The 25,454-nt window shown below is 35.8% G+C and overlaps 1 protein-coding gene and 1 pseudogene across 11 annotated transcripts in view; one reads left to right on the top strand and one right to left on the bottom strand.

Moving 5' to 3' along the window:
• Agbl3 (ATP/GTP binding protein like 3) overlaps positions 1-25,454 on the top strand; it is an 83,700-nt gene that overhangs the window by 13,906 nt on the left and 44,340 nt on the right. For 5 of the 11 annotated variants that reach the window (XM_037203658.1, XM_037203657.1, XM_028866118.2 and 2 more), the window contains 7 exons: positions 1,159-1,266; positions 6,664-6,802; positions 7,613-8,392; positions 11,632-11,800; positions 15,225-15,351; positions 16,690-16,790; positions 17,016-17,128. In XM_037203658.1, coding sequence (XP_037059553.1) covers positions 1,159-1,266; positions 6,664-6,802; positions 7,613-8,392; positions 11,632-11,800; positions 15,225-15,351; positions 16,690-16,790; positions 17,016-17,128 — 1,537 coding nt within the window. Of the gene's footprint in view, positions 1-1,158; positions 1,267-6,663; positions 6,803-7,334; positions 7,451-7,612; positions 8,393-11,631; positions 11,801-13,193; positions 13,299-15,224; positions 15,352-16,689; positions 16,791-17,015; positions 17,129-22,819; positions 22,930-25,454 lie in introns of those variants that run through there. The other 6 variants (XM_028866120.2, XM_028866124.2, XM_028866123.2 and 3 more) reach the window with 6 other exon arrangements.
• On the bottom strand, positions 22,923-23,586 carry LOC114691107 (annotated as a pseudogene).

The following is a 25,454-nucleotide window of genomic DNA, read 5'->3' as shown; positions in this document are numbered from 1 at the left end:
CCTTTCTCCAGATGTACTGGGTGTTCTAGATTATGTATCTTGTTCTATAGGGAAAAAATAAATGGCTCTTAATGGAGTTTTGTTAGAAGTTAATGAAGGCAAAGTCCAGAAGCAGGTGCTAACCCTCTGTGTCCTATATCCTCCTCCCTGAGAAGGGACTTTACACACTCAGGATTTATGTTAGTCTGTGGTTGTGCTCTTTTAACAATCAGTGGAGTTGACAACATCTTAGACAGACAGGTGCTCGGGGTCTACTTTTGACTTTTAGATGCCCAGCTGCCTGTTCCCAGATTTTGAAGTACCTAGGTAGCCTGCAACGTCAGTAGATTCAATAAAATAATTTGAATTCATCCAGTTTGATTTTTTTATTGTGAGGACAATGTCCTGTTTTTCTTCTATATGTCTCTTAGCTGAAATTGGAAGTGTGACCGTACTTTTCAGAAATGTCATAACCTAAGTGTAATGTGCAATTTTAAAGTGGTTCCTTTTACTACTGGTACAACTGGTAAAGTCTTTATTGGGATTTTAGGATTAGACAATAGTAACAAACCAAAATTATGGTCTTGATGGGTGTATTAATGGTCGTATAGGAAGATCTCTTCTTTGTTAGAATACACAAGTATTTGGAAAGGATTTAGTACTATTTTGGAATCTCATTCTTTTAAAGACATCGGTTATCCCCAAACTAATCCATAGATTCGGTGTAATCCCCCAAAAAAGTTGCAATTGGAATTTTTGTGGAAGTCTAAGAATATTCACCCTTCCCGGAGAGAGAAGAAACAAATGTGTTTAGAAGTTTAAGGGATGACCACCAAACAGCTGAAGACAGAGGGAGCAGAAAATAGGAAGAATGAGCAAGACACTTAGAGGTGGGGTAAAATGGCGGGGAGGACTCGAGAGATGTAGAAACGGGACTGTAGCACTTAGGAGTACAAAATCACTGCTGCTGAACTGCACAGTAATTTAGAAGGTACACATCCGATCCTGAGTTTTGTTACAGTGTGACAATGTTATTTCTTGTGATGAATCCTTTGTAGAACTCTAGCCCTACATGAAACATTGACTTTTAAGCTAGGTATATATCAATTAGTAATTTGAAAGCATATATTAAAATTTATGTTGAAGTCATATGCAAATGATGCCCCTTCTTTTTTCTAGAGTGGACTCCTTTTTTTCCTGAGCCAGTATATGTCCCGACAGGCCTGGAAGTAGAACCTGTTTACCCAAACTCCAAGGAAGATACTGTGGTTTATCTAGCTGAAGATGGTGAGCATACACTCTAACACATTGCTGTAAAATACACTTTGGTGCCTGGTTTGGTGTCTTAGACTTTATCTGTAGAGGGAACTTCAAAGCACTAGGAAGTCCCTGATGTCTTTAAAATGTATGGCTACATATTAATGCAAATGTTTAATGCTGATTATTATTTTGAAGACACATTTAAAATATGCTGTCCATTAAATGGAGAGTTCCATATAGAATGAATTATGTTTTGTTTTCAAATATAAATCTAGTGATGGTATCTGCAAAATCATTATTCCCTCTCTATGTGCAGTTTACCTTTGTAGAATCATTCAAATGATTCGCTGTTAATTTCATCCCTGTTTTGTGATTTTTTTTTATGGTACTATCTTTGAAAGAAAAGAAAATAGTCCACATTGCAAATAAGATTCAAGATTATAGTCCAGGAATGTGTTCTTAACATACAAAATTAGCATTGGCATTTTGAGAGCTCTACAAATACAAAAGTCTTATCTGCCTTTATAATAGTGCACGCTGATAACCCAACAGAAGTCTGAGCCAGTGTCCTAATCTGTCCCTGAAGCACTAATATCAGGAATTATGGGACTTTTATAAAATTTCATCATCAGAGTTTGATGTCTTATTGTTTCTATATATTAAAATAGTTCCCAGGGGATAGGCAAAAATGCCAAAGAAAAATTCACCATGACTGTTTCTATACAGTGACAATCCTAGAAATCACATATTCACACATATACAAACACTAAGTGATAAGTACCTCTCAACTTTTAAACTTTTTTCATATATTTACTTGACTAACCTTAGATCTTCCATACAACTGAAATGAGATCACTAAACTATGATTAAGTGGTGTAGGTTAGTAAGGATCCTGTCAAAGTTTACATAAAGTAACTTAAGAGAGCTTAATGAAACTTATTGAATTTACAACAGAGTAGATAAGGCTGAGGGAGACAGTCACGGGAGCAATGGGAGGCTATCAGTAGAACAATGGCCTGTCTTCTAAGTCTGAATGAGTAAGAAAGTGTCATATGAAAGTGAAATATGCCATATTTGGTGAAAATATGAAAGTTCCTATTTGTCTACCTGCTGGTGAATTCCCAGATGTTCCCCTGAGCAAGTGTTGTTCTGATTTCTGTCAATGATCCTAAGCTTCCTGGAGATAAACTCATATAGCAAGCATGCCTTTGTGTGTGGCTTCTCTGGCTCAGAACTGTGTTCTTCAAATTCACCGTGCTACTTGATGCTCTTAGATGCCAAGTAATTCATCCCTGTAACAACTTGCTCCCTTTTTATGGTTGTGATCTATTTTGAATTTTTGTTTTTCGAGACAGGGTTTCTCTGTAGCTTTGGAGCCTGTCCTGGATCTCACTGTGTATATCAGGCTGGCCTCGAACTCAAAGAGATCACCTGGCTCTGCCTCCAAAGTGCTGGGATTAAAGGCGTGAGCCACTGCCACCCAGCTTGAATAATTTTTTGATGCATGACTTAGAATATAAAAATTAAGGTTTATTTCCCCACATATCTGTTTCTGAAAAAATTTCACCATGAACCATTGAAAAGACTATCCCTTCCTCCATGGAAATGTCTAGCTACCTTTCTGAAATGTCAGCTCACAGTATACATGTCACATGTGAATCTATTTCTAGACAGTTTGTTCTGTGCTGATGTATTGATGCTTGTGCTAACAGCACACACTGATGATGTAGCTTTATCCATAGCAGAATACTTTGATACGAAAATAGCCATTTAAGCTTTCTTTTGATTAGTATTTATATACTGTATCTTTTTCCATCGTTTAAAATTTTTTGGTTTTTTTCTTTTTGATGTTGTTGTTGTTTATGTGAGGCAGGGTCTTACTGTGTAATGTTGGCTAGCCTGGGACTTACTATGTAGACCAGGCTGGCCTCAAACTCACAGATTCATCTGCATCTGCTTCCCAATGATGGGATTAAAGGCATGTGCCATCATGCCTGGTGCCATCATTTTATTTTAACATATTTTCTTCATTTTTAAAATTTAGGCCCATGCAGCATATAGCTGTGCTTTGTTTTTATATAGTTTGAAGATATGTTTTTAAATTACTATAGTAAATATGTTTTGATGCAATTGGATTCAGTACCTACCATCTTGCCATGTTGTATTTTTCCTATCTTTTTTATTATTATATTTCATCTTTTGTGATTAATTTGCATATATTTTGTCCTATTTATCACAGCTATTGATATATGGATACCTGTTTGGGTTTTTGTGTGGCCTTAGGTTTTTCAGTATATGTCTTTATAAAAGCTTCTCCTTGCAGCTTAGTGTTGGTGGCACATGCCTGTATCTTAGCACTCAGGAGGCTGAGTGAGAAGATCACAAGTTCAAGGCCAGCCTGAGCTACACAGAAAACTTGTCTCAAAAGTAAATTAACTGGAGATGGAAAGATGGCTCAGTAGATAAGAGCACTTTCTGCTCTTGTAGAGGATCCCAGTTAAGTTTGTAGCACCCACACTGGGTAGCTAACAACCACCTGTAACTCCAGTTCCAAGGGATACAGCACCCTCTTCTGGCCTCCATGGGCACTAGGCATACACATACATACATACAGGCACTCAAATATACATATAAAAGTAAAAATAAAAATAAATCCTTAAAAACTAATAATTTTAAAATAAATATAAAAATTACTTTCAAATCTTGTCATTTCATATATAATACAAAAATCTTATAAAATGCATTCCCAATTTTCTTTTTATCTTAGTTTCAATTTTTTTTTTACTTTTTCATGTGCTAGAAAAGTTACAGTTTCCTTCGTTAGTGATCTTTTAGATCATTTAAAAAAAGAAAAATGACTATTTTACTTTTAATTTCTAGTACTAACTTCTTTTGTGTGTTTGTGTGTGCATGCATGCACATATATGTGAGCATATGCATGTGTGTGGAACATAGAAATAAACCTGTGCATCATTTCTCAGATGCTGTCCACCTTGGGGCTTACAGCAGGCTGCCTCATTAACCTAGAACTCACTGACTAGGCTAGATTGGCTGGCCTAACAAGCCCCAGGGATCTGTCTGTCACTGCCTCCCCAGTGCCTGCATTAGAGGCTCTGCCACTGCACCTGACTTAAAAATGTGGGTTCTGGAGATTGAACTCGGGTCCTCCTGCTTGCTCAGCAGACACTGCACTGACTGAGCCATCTAGCTCCCTGGCCTTCAAGCATTTTATCTATCTATGTATCTATGTATCTATCTATCATCTATCTATCTATCTATCTATCTATCTATCTATCTATCTAATTTATTGTGCAGATCCAAGTTTCTATCTAATAACACTTCTGCCTAGAAAACTTTACTATTTCTTGTAATGCAAATTTATTCTCTGTCTCAGAAAAAAAATGTCTACTTGGCAAATTTTGTCTTACAGCACTTGAAATATGTCCCAAACTTTTAGCCTCGGAGACTCTTAATCCTTATTCCTGCATAGATATGTTTTTTTGTGCCTTGAACTTTTTAAAGCTTCGATTTGGTGTCAGTGACTAATGTCAGAATCTCAAGTATTGTTTCTTCATACTTTTCTTCTCCTAGGATTTCAAAGTGAATGTGTTAGGTTATTTGATACTGTCTAACAAGTCTTGGACCCAACATTCTTGCTTTGTTTGTTTTGTGTTACTTTTGTTTTTAGAAACTCCTGCTTGAGTTTGGGCTGTTTCTGTTCACCATCCTCATGTTTGTTGAGTATTTCCTTTGCGCTGTAAGTCTCCTGATGACCTCATCAGAGGCAGTTTCAGTTTTTGTAACTGCTTTTCACTTGTCATGTTCTATAGCAGATGCTTTCTTACATTTCCAACTGATCTCACATATTCTTTTACACTTGGTTCTTTAACTTATCTTACTTCTTCTGAATTTTTTACCTGATTGACCCAACATCTTCATTATATTAAACTGATTATATCATTTTCCCTTTGGACCCAGGTCTGTGGAATTGTCTCTGTGTATGTGCATGCATGAGCATATGTGTTGAAAATCTCTGTTTGGTAGCTGAGGAGCTTATCTAGGTGGTAAGGAAAAGCAAATAATTTTTATGTGTGAAAACTGAAAAAAATTCCAGAGTCTAACTATTTAAGTATATATTATGAGATTGGGGGGTATTGATTCAGTCAGTTTGGGGATTAAGTTAGTATTAGATTTATTCTTGGTCTTCTTACCTTTCTTTATAGCACCACAGGATTCAGATTCCTCTACATCACCATTTAGGATGATGCAGAGGTATCATCTCAGTTCTGGACCATTCTTAGCTTTATATCTGTCCTTTATACTACACTACAGGGAAATACTTCTGAACTCTGCATTCTCCAATTCATAAATCCTTGTTATATTTTACTCATGTCCTCTTACGCTGTTTGGGGAGACCACAGAGTTCTGATTAAACCTCAGTCATACACCTTGTCCCTAGTTCTCACACATGAGGCATTTGCAGTGTGCCAGTGTCAGCAATAAAACATCTGGTTCCATCCTGTAATTCCTGCCTTTCCCAAAGTAATAAAGGATTTGGGATTTTTGAAAACAGTTTTCTTTTCCCAGATAATGTATATGAACACTAGTGCCCTAAAGATAACAGTGTTGGCTGTCCTTACTTCACAAGGTTTTAAGATTTTGTTACATAAGGAGGAGGGAGAAATGATCTAGGTAGGGTTTTATGCATTAGCCCACACTCAACCTTTTGATGACTAGTTATAATTTTTAAAAAGACTTATTTTTAAATTATGTGTCTCTTGTGAGTATGAACACACAAAAGCAGGTGCTAGTGGAGGTCACAAGCATTAGATCCCCTGAAGCTGGAGTTACAGGTAGTTGTGAACCACCTAATATGTCTAAGTGCTGGTAACCAAACTCAGGTTCTCTAAAGAACCGTATGCCCCTTAACCATGGAACCATCTGGCCAGCCCTAACTGATTATGTTTTAAGATGAATGTTCCTCGCTGAGGTCTGCACCAAGTAAGCCAGTACTCATGACCCATCTCTTCTTTAAGAGGGCCTTAGATTTTGAATTGGACATTTGTCCTGCAACCATAGAATTTTCAGTAGTTCAAAAATAGTTGTAAATTTACTCACAGCATTTTTTTTCTGTTACAAGACTAAAACAATGCACTTTCCAGTGTTCTGTGTCCTAAGCAGAATCTAGAATTTGTTCTCCAATTTAAGTCTTTTGTAGTGTTTAAAACTTAGGAGCATTTAAAGCTGTAAGCTTTTCCCTAAGTTATAGCTTTTACTCTAGCCCACAAATGTTGATGCAATGTCTGATTTGCCATTCTGCTTAAAATACCATTGTCTATGCCTGTGATGCTTTTCTTTAGAGACATATTGTAGATGAGATTACCTGGATATCTTACTGTCACTGATTTGGTCTTCTCTCATCAGCTTACAAAGAGCCCTGTTTTGTGTATTCCCGAGTTGGGGGTAACCGAACACCCTTGAAACAACCTGTGGATAACTGTGACAACACTTTGGTGTTTGAAGCGAGGTTTGAGAGTGGTAATCTACAGAAGGTAGTCAAAGTGTAGGTTTTAATTATTTTTATTAGAGGAAGTAGGCCATTAGCTATTTACTGTTTTTTAGATTAGGTATGTTAAAGTTCTTAGTTTCCATTACTTAACTATAATTCTTGAAGTATAAATGCTAACTAATTATGGGTATTAAGGGTTTATTTTTATTTAACCCATTCCTAGGTCAGTATTTATAACTCTATGTATATGAACATTTATAAAAAGCTATTTGGTAAGGAAGCATCACAATCAGAGAAGATTAGCGTGTAAATAAATCTTACAGTGAAAAGTGTTTTGCCTTCATTAAGTATCTTCAGTGACTAAGTATGGGTACAGATAGTTATCAGATTGCTTGGCTGCGAGTTCAGATTTTGAGACGTATGTAATTGTGTTACTTTACATGTCTTTCAGGCCTTTCTTAGTGATAGTTATTTTATATTCCTAGAACTGGAATTATTATAAAATGAAGTATGTGCTTGAAGGGGAAAAATCAAACATTGATTTTTTTACTCGGTTTCAATAACTCTTTACCTGTTTATTTTATAGGAAATAATTGCATTGAAACATACAAGATTTTATTGAATTTCTGCATTTACAAAGGAAACAAAGGCTACATATTTAAATATGATCAGTTTCTCATGAAATAAAACTTTCAAAACTTATTTTTTGTGGTTGTTTGCTATCAAATTCTAAGTATACATTGTTTCTTCCCAAAAAGGCTGTCTATAACTATATAAAATAGATAAAAATAAGATTATTTTTCTAATGTAACTTAAACTGATATATCATTCTTATGTGCTTTTTCCTTTCTTTTTGTGTATTAGGGCAGATTATGAATACCAGCTGACTGTGCGCCCAGACCTCTTCACAAATAAGCATACTCAGTGGTACTATTTCCAGGTCACTAATACTCAAGCAGAAATAGTCTACAGATTCACTATTGTCAACTTCACCAAGCCTGCTAGTCTCTACAATCGGGGTATGAGGCCACTGTTCTATTCTGAAAAAGAGGCCAAGACCCATAACATTGGCTGGCAGAGAAGAGGAGACCAAATCAAGTATTATAAAAACAACCTTGGGCAAGATGGGCGCCATTTTTTTTCTCTTACATGGACATTTCAGTTTCCACACAGCAAGGATACTTGCTACTTTGCTCACTGCTATCCATACACTTACACCAACCTTCAAGAATACCTTTCTGGCATCAACAGTGACCCAGTAAGATCAAAGTTTTGTAAAATACGTGTCTTGTGCCACACACTTGCTAGGAATATGGTGTATGTCTTGACAATCACTACTCCCTTGAAGAATAGTGACTCAAGAAAGCGCAAGGCTGTGATTTTGACTGCAAGGGTCCATCCAGGAGAGACCAACAGCTCTTGGATCATGAAAGGCTTCCTAGATTATATTTTAGGAGACTCAAGTGATGCACGGTTGCTTCGGGACACTTTCATCTTCAAGGTGGTACCCATGCTGAATCCAGATGGTGTGATTGTGGGAAATTACCGATGTTCCTTAGCTGGACGGGATTTAAACCGTAATTATACATCTCTCCTAAAGGAATCTTTCCCTTCTGTTTGGTATACAAGGAACATGATCCATAGGTAAAATAATCTTCAAATTGCATCTCTGCTTAATTAGTAAATTTGGTAATAAGAACTTTGCTCATACAATCTCATTCATTTCTTTTACACTAACTTTCCTTAAGGTAGTTCATAAGCAATTTTACTGTCTTTCTAATTCTGATCATATACCTTTCTGGTACTGTAAACAAACTCTTTCCCCTTAAAGATGAAACAGACTCAGAACATTTCAATGGCTTTGTGAAACTGAAGTTTGCATATCACAAACTTGATTTCTTACTAAAGCTTATAGTAGCCTTGATGGTTACACTGTATTTTTTATCATTTATATATGTAATTAACTACAGACATTATATATGAAAATTAACTACAGACCAAAGCCTTCTGGCATACAATGCTGAATGAGTCCTTAGACTATTAATTGGTGTAGTTATTTAAATTTTCATGAATAATAGTCTCATTTGCCCCCAGAAAAATTTGAACACTTTTGAAATTTCTAAATCTAAGACAGTAAAATTAACTTAGTGCTTTAGTGTTTTTTGAAGGGTGAATTATCAGATAGAGACAAGTAATAACAAGAATAGAAAGTCTGTTGGGAACATAATATCCATTCTATAGGCCTGGGGCTTAAACATACTATATTGGAGTTGACATTACATCATTTGCTACCTGTACACTCTTGTGCAATTTAAAAACCAAGACAAGTCTCAGTTTTGTTGTCTCTAGAGTGGGACTAATATCACAAAGTTGAGAGGATTAAATGAGAAAAGTATTACAAATATGCCCAAATAAGGAACAGAACATTGAAAGCTCTAAATGTATTCATATGATTATGATTTCTCACATGCAAAAAGAAGTGTTATTAAAATTATATAGATATGAAAACTCATTGTAAATATTTAGAGTTACTCAGTTGTTATAATAACAACTCCCATTATAGAAATTACTGTCTTCTTATCCAGCTTTCATACTAGGACTTCTCACAGCTACAGACACAAGGTACTTGTTACAGAATTGAGGAACCAAAGGTCACTCCCAGCTCCTCAGAGAAATGGACAGAAGGTAGAGGCTTCTGGTGTGGTTATGATTGTCTCAGACAGTCTAGCCTCAACTTTCACTTTCAGATAAATCTTTTTATCTGCTTTGGAAAGTAAGAAGTACAAAACCCCATGAAAACCTGAAATCCTGTTTTTTATATAGCCTTTGCAAATGTAGATTCCAGGCCTCCTTGTAGCTGTTTGAGGAATGTTTAAGTAACAAAAGAGTAACCTGTAATTTCTTTTATTCTGGGGATGTGAACAGTAAGAAGGGCTGACTACATGTAATATGTCCAGGATTCTGGCATAGAATTAAGGACATTGGTGGAAAAACTAATGAAATCAAAAAAGTTGGGAGGTTAGTTCATGGCAGTAGTGTGCCAAGACTGGCTCCTTTGTTTTTGAGAGCATAACAGTTATGCAATATGCTAAGCAAAAGAGAAACTACAGAAGTAGACTAGAGCACTACTTTTAAAGCTTTTGTGTCGCTCTTGTTATTTTAAAATGAAACATATATATAAAGGTAGCTGATGGAATGCCTATTATATTATCTATGATGTCTATTTAATGATCCTTGACGTTAAGAATTCCTGGTCTGACACATGATGGCTTACAAGCCAATATAACTTGGCTTGTCTCTATGGAAGCTAATTTAAATGTCTCAGTTCTCAAGTTGCCTTGTAGAGAGGTTAGGGCAAGAGTCAATTCAATAATTTCTGAAAGAATTTCAAGAAAGAGAAATACTTTTAATGCAGTTAATCAAGAGCAGGCAAGAAAAACAAGAAGGCAAGCACTTATGTATAGGAAGGTGACAGGTTGTAAGTCTACACAATATTAAGTATACTTAAAGCATGTTCACATAGGAGTGGATATTAGGACATTGAGTTCAAACATTTATAATGCTTAATTACCAGTGGACAAAAAGAAAATCCAAACTATTATTTTAATTAATGCAAGGGAAGAAATACTAATATCTCACTTTACTTCAGAGGTAATATTTCTTTAGGAATTAATTTGCATAGATGTACAGCTTTCTAATGATGCTCTTGTAGGAAGTTGAAATATCACCAAACCTCTGAATATTAGATTTAAAAATGTATGGCATGTTTCATATTTAATGGTCATGCTTTAAAATCTAGTTTTCTAAGAACTTGTAATGATGTGTTGATTGCTTTGTGTTAAATGGATTTTATCAAATAAAGTAGTAAATTAATGCACATCAAATTTTATTTTTAAATTTCATAACCATTGTTTATAATAAAAGTGATGTTTGATTTTTTTATAAATATATATGTGTAATACCATTGTTAACATTTTAGTGTTTACCCTTCTAGCTATAACAAATAACACATGTAACTTTGATTAGGTGATATAGAAATGCCATATAAGGCCTGAAAATAGGACGAAAGAGGCAAAAATGCTAATAGGACCACCATAGTGCCACTTTTAAAGCCTCTTCTGCCAATATACTTCATCATCAGTTTGAGAAGCTTGCTTTTTAATTTAAAATAACTGAGTGCTAAATTGTACAGGTGATGGGTTGTCCTTTTAATGTATACATGATAATTTCTTTTAAGTATTTATTAGAATTTTATTAGAAAAATTCAGTTTAAATTTTAGTGTCATTTTTCTCAGAATGGTGTTCTCAGAGGTTAACTATTCATTGTTTCCAGGACCAAGTTCTGAGGCACTCAATTTTTAACAAATATTTGGGTGCTTATGTACATAGCACTGTTCTAGGTGATTTTTAATCATTCCTCATCTTTAACAAGCTTAAGTACCAAACATGAAAATTTCCTAGACAGGTGACAAGGAAATAGTATGATTAAGGTGTTGCCAAGTTCCAGAACCATATCAGTTCTGCACTGAACTGGCTGGGTAGGCAAGGGTAAGACACAAAGCTTGGTCTGAAAGCTGAGAACCTAAAAGATGAAGGAGGAAGACTGACTCTCCTGTCAAGTAGAACGTTTGTTAAGGTAATGGGCAAAGGAAGGGGTGATCTGTCTTATGTGGACAACAGAAAACCAAAGTACAAAGCAGAGAGGTCTGCTACGAGTCTTGGGAGTAGAAGAAATTTGCTGTATTCATGGAAAACTAGAGCATAAAAAGTCAAAAAGAATATATATTAAATTGTATTTGTTTATTAACTTGTAAATCTATAGTACCTATAGAAGAAGATTCAGAGGTTAAAATTTAGTGACTTAGTCCTTTTCTTTTTGACAGGTTAATGGAGAAACGAGAGGTTATTTTATATTGTGATCTTCATGGCCATAGTAGGAAACAGAACATTTTCATGTATGGCTGTGATGGTAGCCACAGATCTAAAACAAAAGGATTATACTTACAGCAACGAATCTTTCCACTCATGCTGAGCAAAAATTGCCCAAATCAAGTAAGTACCTTTAAGAGTTTACCTTTCCTTTGGTAAATGCCCCTCATGTGGGAAAGTGAAGTGGGCCATCCTACTTGCTAACCTACTTTTTTTATTTAGTTTTTTTATTGATTTTTACAAAACTATGATAAAACAACTATTGAAGTCTGTTTAATGCCCAATAATTTGGAAATATTTTCAAAAAAACCCAAAGCTTCCCTATTCTTACCTTCCAAGACCAGCAATATTTTACCTTCTGAAGTTTCCTCTATTTGTCATTTGTATTATCAATTTCAAGACCTAACGTTTTTTAAAGATCTTTTTGTGTCTAAATTATACAGTCTAAAGATTGTAATCTTAAGAAATATACAATAATTTATTAGAACTTTTCAAAAATGTAATGACCAATATTCAAAAATACATAGAAAGTAGAATTAGAAGAGAATACAGTGTATTTATTTTTGCAAATGGTGAAAACATTGGAGCTGCTCAATTACCAAATTTTTGAAGTAATTTTACTTTTTTAGAGAAAAGAATTAATGTAACAAAAAAATCCTATAGTTCTTCAAGTTCTTAACCAAGCATTTTAATTATAAATAACTTAAGGGAAACACTGTTTTCTGAGGCTAATTGGGGCTCATACATACCAAAAAGAAAGGATGATCTGATAGAAATAGCTATTTATTGAAAGACAAGGTTGGTTGCTCCAAGAATATTTATCCCATTGGAAAGATCAGAGAAAGAAACCCCATACCCGAATCTATTATTATGTTATGTCAGTACTCATAGATGGAATTCATTATTCCTAAAAAATTATCCCATTTCTCTAAGCTATTTTAGCATATGTTTATTGATATGTTACTTAATTTCTTCAATTTCTAATTAGTTGCGCCTTAAATGAAATGGACCCATTTTTTGAACACCATAACCAACCAATCTGCATTTAAACAGATGTTCCACCCAGTACAGTGATTGTTTAAAATATAGACACCCCCAATTCTATATTCTTTCTAAAACATTTTCTCATTACATCTTTCGTGCAAATCTGCAATCAAAAGTGTAGATTTAAAATGTTTTTCTCAGTAAACAAGAACAGGTAGGTAGAAAACAGGTGAGATGTGGGAGCCCACAGAGGCTTCTTAGTGAGAACTTACTCAGGATCAGAGAATCTGAGCTTGCTTTACCCAGCAGGGCTGCATAAGGAGATGATTTGGTCATGGGTGTGTTTACCAGGTGTTTTGAAGGGTCTATGCTTGGCTGTACAGTGTGCTTTGATCTTGCAAGGGCGAGGTCTTTTGCCTCTCCCCTTGGCATATTATAAAAAGCCCTTTTGAATAAACCTCTGGGTTGTTGGGTATTGACCCAGGCACTCTCGAAGCTACCTTGTATTTCTGTCTTTCTTCTTGTCATCTAGATCTCTCTGATATTTTCTTATCCCTCTGTCCTCCGCCTAAGAACCCTTCAAAAGGTGGGAGTAGGTCGGAGCTGAACTCCACAGACTCCCACAGTGAGAAGATAGGTAAGAACTGACCAACACCAACTGGATTTGATTGACCATTACAGAACAACTCTGCTGAAGAGCAGGATATACAATATATGTAAATACACATAGAATAGTCATCAGTACAAACCAGATCCTGCCTTAAAATAAATCTTAACAAATAAAACAATTCAAATCATAAAGTATCTTCTGTGACCATGAGGGAAATAGACTAGAAATCAGTGAAAGAAAAAATGTCCAAACTCTTGGAAATTAAACCACATTTCTAAAGAGACCAAAGAGAATTTCAAGGAAGATTAGAAATGTAGTACATTAAAAAAAAAAAAAAAAATTCTGGCCGGGCAGTGGCGCACACCTTTAATCCCAGCACTTGGGAGGCAGAGCTAGGCAGATCTCTGTAAGTTTGAGGCCAGGCTAGTCTACAGAGTGAGCTCCAGGACAGGCACCAAAACTACACAGAGAAACCCTGTCTTCAAAAACCAAAACCAAAAAAAAAAAAAGAAAAGAAAAAGATAAAGAAAAAATATCCTGAGATTCAGCTAATGTAGTACTGCTTAGAATAAAATTTGCAGTAAGAAAAGTTTATATTAGAATAAATCAGATTTCAAGTCAATGTCTAGGTTTCTACATAAGAAACTAGAAAAGGGAAAACAAACTAAACTGAAAACAAGCAGAATGAAGCAGACAATAAAGAAAAGGTTGGTGATGTTGGAAACAGAAATAATGGAGAAAACCATAAAACAAAGCTTATATTGGGAAAGATCAATTAATACTGATAACACTTTACCAAAACTGACCAGAAAGAGAAAGATGACAAAAAAAATACTAACTCGAGAATGGAAGAGAGATATTAGTTTGAGCAGATTCTGCAGGCAAGCACAATAAAAGAGTATCCTAGTGGTTCTATTCAAGAACCCTTGGATTTTTGTAATTTGATGAAACTTTTTTTCTGAATTGTTATAAAACATTGAAATATTGTTACATATATTTCAATGAATAAATTTAGGAGACTTATACTATATTCTCAGAAGTTATATCGATTTTCTAGAAAGAAAGACAGTCATTCCATATTTAAAATTCCTAGGCCAACAGATGGCTCAGCAGGTAAAGGCACCTGTTGCTAAGTTTGTTGATCTGAGTTTGACACCTGGCACCCATATGGTCGAAGGAGAGAATAAACTCACCCAAGTTATCTTCTTGCCTCCACACTCATATGGTAGCATGTGCCAACAAGGACCTGAGGACATGGACTCTAGGGGAAACCTGTCACTATTATTCTGATAAATGGCCATAGCAATAAAACTACTGGTGTCATAGCCATAGCTATACTCACAGAGCCTTACATTGCTCAGTCCTTATCAGAAAAGCTTCTTGCATTAGATGCTAATCAACTGTGTGTGTGTGTGTGTGTGTGTGTGTGTGTGTGTGTGTGTGTGTGTGTGTGTCCTCTGTCAAGGTACATGGGAAATCTGATGGAAGACCTTTCAGTAAATGGTATTGAAACAATTGGGCAGTCACATTTAAAATATCTTCCACCTAAATCTTACATTTTAAATGTTATATATAAAACTTTTGTCACATGAAGATAGGCAAAAGTTATATTTAATGACCAGGATATAGAAGGTAACATCTTCAGCTTTGAGAATTACAGTTTTTGCTGAGATGCTATTTTATTTTGTGTTCTGGTTTTATGTTGTCCGCTTAATTTTAATTGAAAGAGAATGACATCACTTTCTCCCCTCTTTTTTCCCTCCAGCCACTCTCAGTTACTCTCCCTTGAGCTTTTTTATTTCCCCCCTATACGTGTACATATGTATCTGTATGTAACAAAATTAAACAAAAGGGTGCTTGCATCTGTGTGTGATAATAATAAAGGAAAAGCTTGTTCCTCCTTACCCTCTTCCCAAAAAAGTATCCGTGCCATTTTTAATCACTGCTTCTCAGTTTTCCTTCTCAGCTTGCAAGTTTAATGTTCAGAAGAGCAAAGAGGGCACGGGAAGGGTTGTGATGTGGAAGATGGGCATCAGGAACAGCTTCACACTGGAAGCCACCTTCTGCGGATCTACTCTTGGTAATTGTCCTCGATGACCTCCTCCTGAACAGTGAATCAGTCTAGGCTTTGCTGTAAGATTAATGACATGAACAGTTTGCTAGTGAACATGTTGTTCCCACTTAAAGGTACACCTTAGTTTGATCAGTCCTATAAGCAGGATGAATACATTTCTACTGTATGGTATCTCTATGTCATCATTTACTTTTGTTTATAAAAGAATGTTCTGGGGTGCACTCTTTCATTACTAATCTTCAAGTATTTGATGTTGCTGTTAAGGGAATTCCTATGGATTTTTAAAATGGGAATTCATGATGATGTCAAGAAAAAGCAATGTACTTACTTAAAATGTTTTTGTTTGATTTGTTGTTTGCCAAGCAAAAAATAGACAATAGACTGGCTGTTTGCATTGTTTATTTCTTTGGTTGGTTGGTTCATTCACTCATTTTTGTTGTCAGTTTATATTTGAAGGGAAGCCCTTGGTTTCTGCAAGTAAAAATGAAGCTATGCTCTTCAGTCTCACATAAGAAATAATTTGTCATACTTGGCATGTATTAGTGAAGTTAGAATATGCTGTATTACAGTGATTTTAACATTCTTAGTAAATAAAATCTAGGTTGTATGGTGGTATCTGCCTGTAATCTCAGCACTCAAGAGGCAAAGGCAGGCAGATCTTGAGTTTGAGTCCAGCATGGGCTACATAAAAGAACTTTTCCCATTTTGAAAAAGGAAAATGCTGGAAATCCATATATATATATATATATATATATATATATATATATATATATATATATATATATATATATATATATATAAATTTCTACCTAGTTGTTGTTTTTGCTTTTGTTTGAGACAGAGTCTCTCTACATAGCCCTGGCAGTCCTGGAACTCACTATGTAGACTAGTCTGGCCTCAAACTCACAAAGATCTACCTATCTCTGTTTCTGAGTCACTGGAACTAAAGGTATATGCCACCATGTCTGGAGATCCCCTAGTTTTATGTAACCTGAAACTGAGGTAACATCATTCATGATGACAAAAGACATTTTCTTGTGGAATTTTTCTGAGTAGTTATCACTGCTAGTAACTGGTGACCATAACTATAACTGTCTTACTGACTTTTCTTCTGCCTTGCAATACACATCAATGTATGTTCAATAAGCTCTGCTCCAGGTTGTGGGAAAGGAATGAGCAAAAGCCTGAAGCTGTTAAATGACCTGCTCCAGAGAAGAAAATCCAAAGGACAGAATGTGGAATTATACCCATGTTTTATTTATAGTGTCTCACAGTTTAGATTTATCTGAGAAGAAAAAATGAGTAACTCATTCTCCAGGGTGAATAAATTTTTTGATCTTTTAGGAAATAAACGAGGCACTCATTTCAGCACAAAAGACTTAGAGTCAATGGGATATCATTTTTGTGATTCTCTATTGGACTACTGTGATCCTGACCGGAGCAAGGTAAGTCAAATCAATTTGGGTAAATATCAGATTCAAGCTGTAGATGAATAACCTGTCTGCTGTAACTATGGCACGTTTTCCCTTTTAATATCCTAATGGCTTTCTGGGTTTCAGTGTATGTAGTCACCCAATAACTGTTATTATGGATATATATGATCATTAAATTAGTTTAATTAGAAAGTAATATTGTTCTTATAATGAATTCATTTATAATTTTTTCCTTAGTATTTTCAGTGTCTGAAAGAATTAGAAGAAATGGAAAAACATATAAGCTTGGAAAGAGTCTTTGATGATTCAGATAATTCTCTAGTAGAAATTTCATTGGATGTAGAGTCTAGGTAAGTCAGGTTCATTGGAGTAATTGTTACATTGTTTTACTGAGCTTTTATCATAATACTCGGATGTTACTATCAGTTCCACACAGAAAATTCTGGCTAATATTAGGGAAAGTTTTCACAAGTGTAGTATTTTTGTCAAATATATCAAGGTTCATTTGATTTATTCAATGTGAGCACTGCTGTGTGCCGTGTGTTTACTATATGTGAAAGACACACCAAATTGTTTTTGCATTCTCTCTCATTTAGAGTATTTTATATCCATAGCGAAACTAAGTAAACATGAGAAAGATTTCCCATATGTCCCCCATTCCTGTATGTCCAGAGCCTTCTCCTCCTCCTCCTGTTATCAACATCCCAGGATGATATATAGGTTTCAATGAGTGAATTTCATTAACAGACAGTTGTCACCCAGTGTCCAGTTCACATTAACAGATACTCCAGTCTGGACAAATTTATAATGACATGTGTCCTACCTTCAAAGTATAAGACAGAGTATCTTCACTGCATGGGCTCATACCTCCATTCATTCCTCCTCCTTAACAACTGGCAACCACAGATTTCTATCATTGTCTACTTAGTTTTACCTTTTTCAGAATGTCATTTGATTTGTATTGTGTTAGCTTTTCAAATTGCCTTTTGAAAATTAGTAACTTGCTTATAAAATCCCTCTGTCTTTTCATGGTATGATGGCACATTTATTTTTAGCTCTGAATAGTAAGTGTTGTCTGAATATACCACAATTATCCACTCAACTGAAGAACATCTTAGTTGCTGCCAAGTGTCAGCATTATAAATAAAACTTCTATAAACATCCATGTGCAGGTTCTTCTGTGATATATTTTCATCTTTTTATTAGAAATCAAGCCATGTGATTGCCAGTGTAAATGTATAATTTATAGTATTGGCTTACTATGTTTGCCCTTTATAGCAATGCAAGTATAGTGTTATAGATTTCACATATAAAATTCTGAGATGTACATTGCCTCGGGCCATATGGTGAAGCACTCAGGTCATGCAGAAAGGGCTTCTTTACTCAGAGATGTTTAGGGTTTGTTTTGGCTTGGGTTTATTTGCTCCTTTTAGCATTGGGGTTAGATATTTTCTCTTTACAATTAAATTTCAAGTGTTAAGAGCTTTTAAAAGATACCTACCTTCAATGAAATTTTAAGTTGACAGTGTATCATTGTTGATGATTGGTACAATATTGTACTATAGAACTCTAGAATTTACTCTTCTTCCTTAACTGACCTTTGTGTCTAATAACTAGTAACTTCCATTCCTTTTGCTTCTGCTCCTAACAGCCACCATTCTCTGATGCTCTGGATTAGACTGTTTTAGATACTTAATATAGTAGAATTGTGAACTGCTTTTGAAAATGTTTTTATAAAACATTTTAGTGCTATTATCATGTCAGCTCTAGATTTGGGTTCTTGGATTGATGCCCATTCATGGGTATCATTAGTATTAGTCAGAGTTACTATCAGATTACCTAGTAGTTACTGTATTTTAGTTTTCTAAGAAACTTCCGTACTATTTTTAATAGTAGCTACATCACTTTGAACTTTTGTGTTTGCACTATAAAAGTCCAGTTTCATTCTTTTAAATGTAGATATACAATTTCCTAGAATCCTCTGTTGAAAAGTCTATCCTTTCCCTGTTGTATACCCTGGGTTGAATATTGTTGACAGTTGTGAGATTAATGCTGATTGTTAAATTGATTGGCTTTAGAGACATCTAAAAGATTAGTAAAGCACAGCCCTTGGTGCAATTGAGAGGACATTTCCAGAGAGGATTAGGTCATAAGGGCTGTAACACCAGTTCAATCTAAAGATGGATTCAATTTGGGACTGTTGGGAGATGGTAGAACTGTAGAAGAGAGAGCCTAATTAGACTGTTGGGACCACGACTTTGAAGAATTTGTCTTTGTCTTTGCCTTGGCCCTTGCTCATTCTCTTCTCAAGAGAGAAGGACAAGAGGATGTTTACTTGTGTTAGGACAGAGATATTAAAACATAATATAATTAAGTAGGCTGAGGGTGACTCATTGTAGACCTTGAATGCCTCATTTGTGTATAGAAATTCCTAGAATTAGATAGAAGAATGCCACATATAGTCAGAACATTAAATACTCCCCAATACTGACTTGGTGTGACAAATAAAAATATCAAAAATTAATTTAATAATAATTAATACAACCTTGTCTTGGTAATCCAATTTTAATTTTATGACATGGACAGGAGGGAAGTCTATGATGAGAATTATAATTGCTTTATGAGAATACCATTTCTGTCTAATACAGATTCTTCTAAAAGTGAGTCAGTGAATAATAGTACATGTTTTCTGTCTATTTCCTAATGTAAATATTTTATCTTCTTAAGATCTATTGTTAAATTACACAGTAATCATTAGGTTTTGGATAATCTAATGGAGTCTTTTTCATGGCTTAAGAACCATGTGTTATTGGTTATGCAATTTTTGTCAAATTCTGTCAATCACAAGTGCTACATACTCTCTGTTGACTTTTCTCACTGTTAGTTCTTATTGTTAGAGTTCTTTTCCTTCATATAGTTTCACCTATTACTACTACTATGTTCTTGCTTTCTTAAGCACAAACTACAACTATGCCTTTTATATACTAAGTTCCTCAAATATTTGGAAGTTTTCTTCTGAACTCTTTGCAATTCTCTATTAAAAACATATGGTAGTTCTCATGTTCCTCTTTTAAAAAAGACAAATACACATTATTACTACATAGAATATTACTGCATTTCACGAGTGAAGTTTCTTCATTGTGTATTACATAGTATACAGTTTCCAAAAGGAAAAATACCAACCAGATAATTCTGCATTCTATAGATTCTTATTGATAAGCATATTGGTGCTAAGAACACAAAGTAATGTCTCAAATTTTTCAAACAAAGCCAAGCTGTTTAAAAAGCAGTTTTAGTTAGGCATGATAGAACACAACTATAATTTCAGGACTTGGGAGCCAAAGCAGGAGGATTATGAATTTCAGACCAGACTGGACTACATCCTGATACCCTGTCTCAAAAAACCAAGGGCCATTCTAGACAACACATGATTACACTTTATTTGTACAGTGTTTTTTTTTTTAATTTTATTTTATGTGTATGTGCATTTTGCCTGCATGTATGATATACACCACAGGCATGCCTGGGACCCACAGAAGCCAGAAGAGAAAATTGAATCCCCTGGAACTAGAGTCATAGATGCCTGTGTGCCACCATGTGGGTGCTGGGAACTGAACCCGGGTCCTCTGGAAGAGCAGCCAGAGCTCTTATCCACTGAGCCATCTCTCCAGCCCCTTGTACAGTGTTTTATGGTGCTAGATAATAAAAGATTTCTTTGTACATTAAAATGCTCAATCTTACTTCTCTTACCCTGGTTTGGAATTGCTATTGAGGATAGGTAGTTTTCCAGTGTCCTATCAACAATGACAGACATTGAGACTGTGGAATATTATGCAGAAATAAGGAAAATCTGTATATGCTGATAGTCTGTTTTAAGTACAGAAAAGTTTTATATAGGTAGAATAATATCTTTTATAAGGAATAAGAATATAAAATGCACTTATTTATTCATATTTTAAAAATAAAACAATAAAAGGATAAGTCTTAAAACTAATAAAAGAAAAAAACCTAATGAAAATTTAACATTTGTCATTAGGAAATTGCAAATTAAAACAATGAAATACCATGACAAACATTTTAGAATTTCTTAAAATTCAAAGCACTGACAAAACCAAATGCTAGTAAAAATGTGAGAAAATAGGACCTCTCTTTTGATGGGATTATGTTATGTGACTCTTCCTGAGGAGATGTGAATAAAATTCTGTTCATCACAGATAGGATACCAATAACAGACCAAAGGAATAATTCCACTTAAATTTAGCTTGGTTAGCCTATGTTATTGGAATTAATAACAGAAGTATTAGTGACTCAAAGGCTGCTGCAGTACCAAAAAGCCCTTCACAGCATGCCTGACAACTCACAAAAGTTGCATCCATAGTGACCCCTGACCAGATTGTTGATATCTCCCAAAGAAAGTCTCCTCCTTCCCAGAGGTTGACTTCTTATGTAACCTGAAGTAGGGGTTTTGTGAATCTTGTAACTTTCTGAGTTTCCTGAGCCTTGTAAATTTTATAGGCCTTGAAAGATTTCTTAGCTTCCTAAGTCTGATGAAACTCTTTCCAGGAGAAATATTTTCATTCAGAGGAAATAGCTGTCCAGACTCCACCTTTTCCTCAGGCTCTTACATTCTTTCCATCTTCTCTTCCGTGTTGTTCCCTGAGCCTTGAAGGGAATGACATAGAGCATCCACAGTAGTCGTCACTGATTCTCAGTAACCTAACCATTTGTGAGTCTCCACTGTAACTATTGCACACCAAAATAATGAAGTATCTCTCTACATCAGTAAGCTATCTACAAAGAGAAGGCAGATGAACAGGTACATCATATTTGATTGGCAGACAGTTGCAGTTCAGATGCAGAATATTCCCTAATTGTCATGTTTCCTATACAGGCTATTATTAAGGCCTTTATTTTCATGCCGAATAATGGATTTTCCTCCTTCTATATTAAAGGTAGATTGAGAAGTATCTTCTATCATGTCACTTTATTCTCTCCTATTTTCCATTTTTCCTGCAAAATCATAGACTGACATGAAAAATAGCACCTATGTGTCTTTTCTTTATAATCCTTCCCTTAGTTGGACAAGTTCTTTATGGGCAGACAAATCAGTCTTAATTGCATGTCTTATCATCCACAGCAAAGGCTAAACCACTTATGCCACAGCCTCCTTACAATTCTGCCCCATACATGCTACTTTCTTTATTTTTTAAAATTTAAAGGAAAAGTTATTGCAGATCTGAAAACAACTCCTACAGTAGTGGCTTTTCTATAAAGTTGTACCTACACAATGCATTGCATCTACCATATTAAAACATGCATTAGACAGAAATATGAAACCATGAACCTACCATTCTTCAACAATTGAACAAAGATAAAATGTGTAAGGAACAACAAGAGTGACTTGCAAAGGATGGGCTTTTTAAGCACGTTTAACAAAAAGAAGCACAAATGGATGAGTGTTCAATTACATGCACTGAAGTGAACCTTAGGCCCTAGGAATCAGCATTTTGTCATAGAGGAAACACATATTATAAAAGTGCATAGTGTCAAAGGAACACTACCAGCATTCAAAAGCAGCTGTGTCAGATAGACAATAATAATAATAATAATAATAATAATAATAATAATAATACTCTAAAGCAGTGGTTCTTAACCTGTGGGTCACAACCCCTTTGGAGGTCACATATCCACTATCCTGCATGTCAAATATTTACATTCTGATTCATAACAGTAGCAAAATTACAGTTATGAAGTAGAAATGAAATAATTTTAAGGTTGAGGGGTCACCACAAATGAGAAACTGTATTAAAGGGTCACAGCATTAGGAAGGTTGAGAACCACTGATCTATAGCATGTCTCTATTGTCCATCATTGAATACACTGGTAGAAACTTTGAAAGAAAAAAGAAAAGAAAAAAAGGAGCTCCCTTTATTTTCTCTGTTTAAAATCCAGCAGAAAATAAACATCAATTCTGTTATACACTAACATCTTCAAAGTACATCATTTGTACAGAAGGACTAAGAACCAAACTCTGTTTACAGAGATCCAAACACGAGTGAGAGCACGCCCCTCACACGGCTTTCCGATGATACTCAGGAGGAACCACTTCGTAATCACTGGCACTGAGCACAGTTGCAGAGTTCTTCGCCAGGTACTTGAGGAAATCATGAAAATCTGAGAGACTGCAGTATGCTGAAATTCTCACAGAGCACCCTGATGCACCCATGTCTCAGGTCCATGGAGCGCCACATTTACTGAAATCATTTGCCTGGGGATCAAGTCCCAGGCATCCATGAGCCATGGTGGCAGCTTTCAGGACTCTTTAACTTCAACCCTGTTCACAGATGTTTCCTCCTTTTCCACAGTAGGATCCACTCGGGCCCTCTTCCTCCTGGGAGGCTGAGGTGTCTCACTGGTACTGTCATCATCTCCATTTCCTGGAGTTTTCTGTCTGCTCTTTGTTGTTGTCACTTCCACATTTTTCTGTTGCAGGCCTGATGTCTTCTTACTGGGAGCAGCCCCTCTCCTCTTGCCCTCTGATGGCCTTGCTTCTGATTGATTGGCCCTTAAAGTTCTCACTGTTTCTGCAAATTGGTGTTCACGTATTTAAGTGCTCTGCTTTCTGGAACCCATTCATCCCAATATCTGTTCCAACCACTGTGATGTATGAAATATTTCCCTGTTTGTTCTTTTGGCCCTTTACATACTTTGCTTCATAGAGAAGTGGTCCAGGAAAGCACAGCACTCGCTCACTCTCCTGGAATTTAGACTTTGGGTCTGCTTGGGTACCTTCTCCTACCACACCCAATTACCACCACCTACTCTCTACCACGTTCTACTTTCAAAGGCTGCAACTATAACGTCTAGTCCATCTATTTGGGGGTATCCTGATACTTGTGTGATAGACCCCATTAATCAAGGAGACATGACACTCCATACCATTTAGAAGAAAATGGTCACTGGGATTGTTCCACTCTCAGATGTCTCAGCCTTGGTCGCATATCTTATCAGTCATGTAACTTCCACTACAACAGGGAGGTATATCATCTTAACCATGTATAAAATGTAGCCTCATTAGAATTGCCCCTTAGAGTCTTTGCCCTTAGGCAGATCAGCCACAGTTGTATGACCCATCATCGTAGGGGTCATGAAACTACTACACCCCAGCTTATCTTTGTTTCTTAGGTTTAAACCAAATAAATTGAAAACAAGTCCCCATAGTATTTAAACAGCTTTATTTATAATTGCCCAAACTGGAAGCAACCAGATGTCCTCCAATAGATGAATGATTTTTTTAAGTATGTCCATATAATGGACTATTATTCAATGATAAAAATAAGTGAGTTGCCAAACCATGAAACAATATGACAGACAGAAACCTAAGTCCATATTATATTGCAATCACATACAGTGGGTTTCATCTTGATGAGTACAAAACCAAAACAAACATGGCCAAGAAATAATAATAACTAAGAAAGATTTGTTACCTGTAGCAGGTAAGGAGAGCAAAAAGCAAATGGCTTCCTCAAAGACAGTGTGGGAATTTTACTTAGAAAGCCTGTAAATATTAATATAAGAAAGCATTTAAGGGGTGGACACTTTCCCGAGCATGCTCAGTAAATGAGTAGATTCTTGAACATGCTCAGTTTTAAGTCATGCTTTATGAAAGAAATATGACAGGCACATTGATACATTCATGGCCCAGGGTCATAGAGCAGATTTGAAAAGGTAAAAAATGGCAGACAGGAACACTTTGAGACTGCTCAGTTTGCATACTAAAGATGGCACACATGCTTACTTTCATCACAAAGATGGTGGACAGAAATGCCTCTACGTGTATCTATCTAGCTTTGTTCATAAAGCTTCAGTTGAAATAAAGGAAAAGATACTTGAGTGGTAAATCAGTATAGGACTTTGTCCCTAAATGCCTGCTTCGGTGTTGGTAACAGTGTTGTTAAATGAAAGAAATCTGAACAGGCTATGAGACACAATGGGCAAGATGAAACTAGAAAGGGAAAGGGTCAGTGGTTGCCAAGAGTTTCCTGGAAACAGAATCATGGATAGTCAAACAGAATGTCTGAGACAATGTTTGATGCTGTAGTGGTGAAAGATACCTGTCTTTATAAATTTGTAAAAGAAGCCAGGCAGTGGTTGCACACACCTTTAATCCCAGCACTCGGGAGGCAGAGGCAGGCGGATCTCTGTGAGTTCGAGGCTAGCCTGGGCTACAGAGTGAGTTTCAGGCAAGGCTCCAAAGCTACACAGAAAAACCCTGTCTCAAAAAAAGAACAACAGAAAACAAACAAATTTGTCAAAGCTTACAGAATATATGTTGAGTCAGCTAGTAAACAATAAATTTGCTCTCAGTTGTTAGCAAATTACCATGTAGCATAATAAGCTAATAGCAGAGGAAAGTGTGCAGAAGAGAACTGTGAAAAATCTATTGTGCATTTCTGTAAACATAAAACTGCTTTTAAAAAGTAAAAATCATGCCGGGCAATGGTGGCGCACGCCTTTAATCCCAGCACTCGGGAGGCAGAGCCAGGCGGATCTCTGTGAGTTCGAGGCCAGCCTGGGCTACCAAGTGAGCTCCTGGAAAGGCGCAAAGCTACTCAGAGAAACCCTGTCTCGAAAAACCAAAAAAAAAAAAAAAGTAAAAATCTATTAATTAACAAA

Source organism: Peromyscus leucopus, chromosome 3 (assembly GCF_004664715.2).
Source record: "Peromyscus leucopus breed LL Stock chromosome 3, UCI_PerLeu_2.1, whole genome shotgun sequence".
NCBI classification, from domain to species: Eukaryota; Metazoa; Chordata; class Mammalia; order Rodentia; family Cricetidae; genus Peromyscus; species Peromyscus leucopus.
Note: the sequence above shows the minus strand (reverse complement) of the source record. Positions and strands in the feature narration are given on the sequence as shown.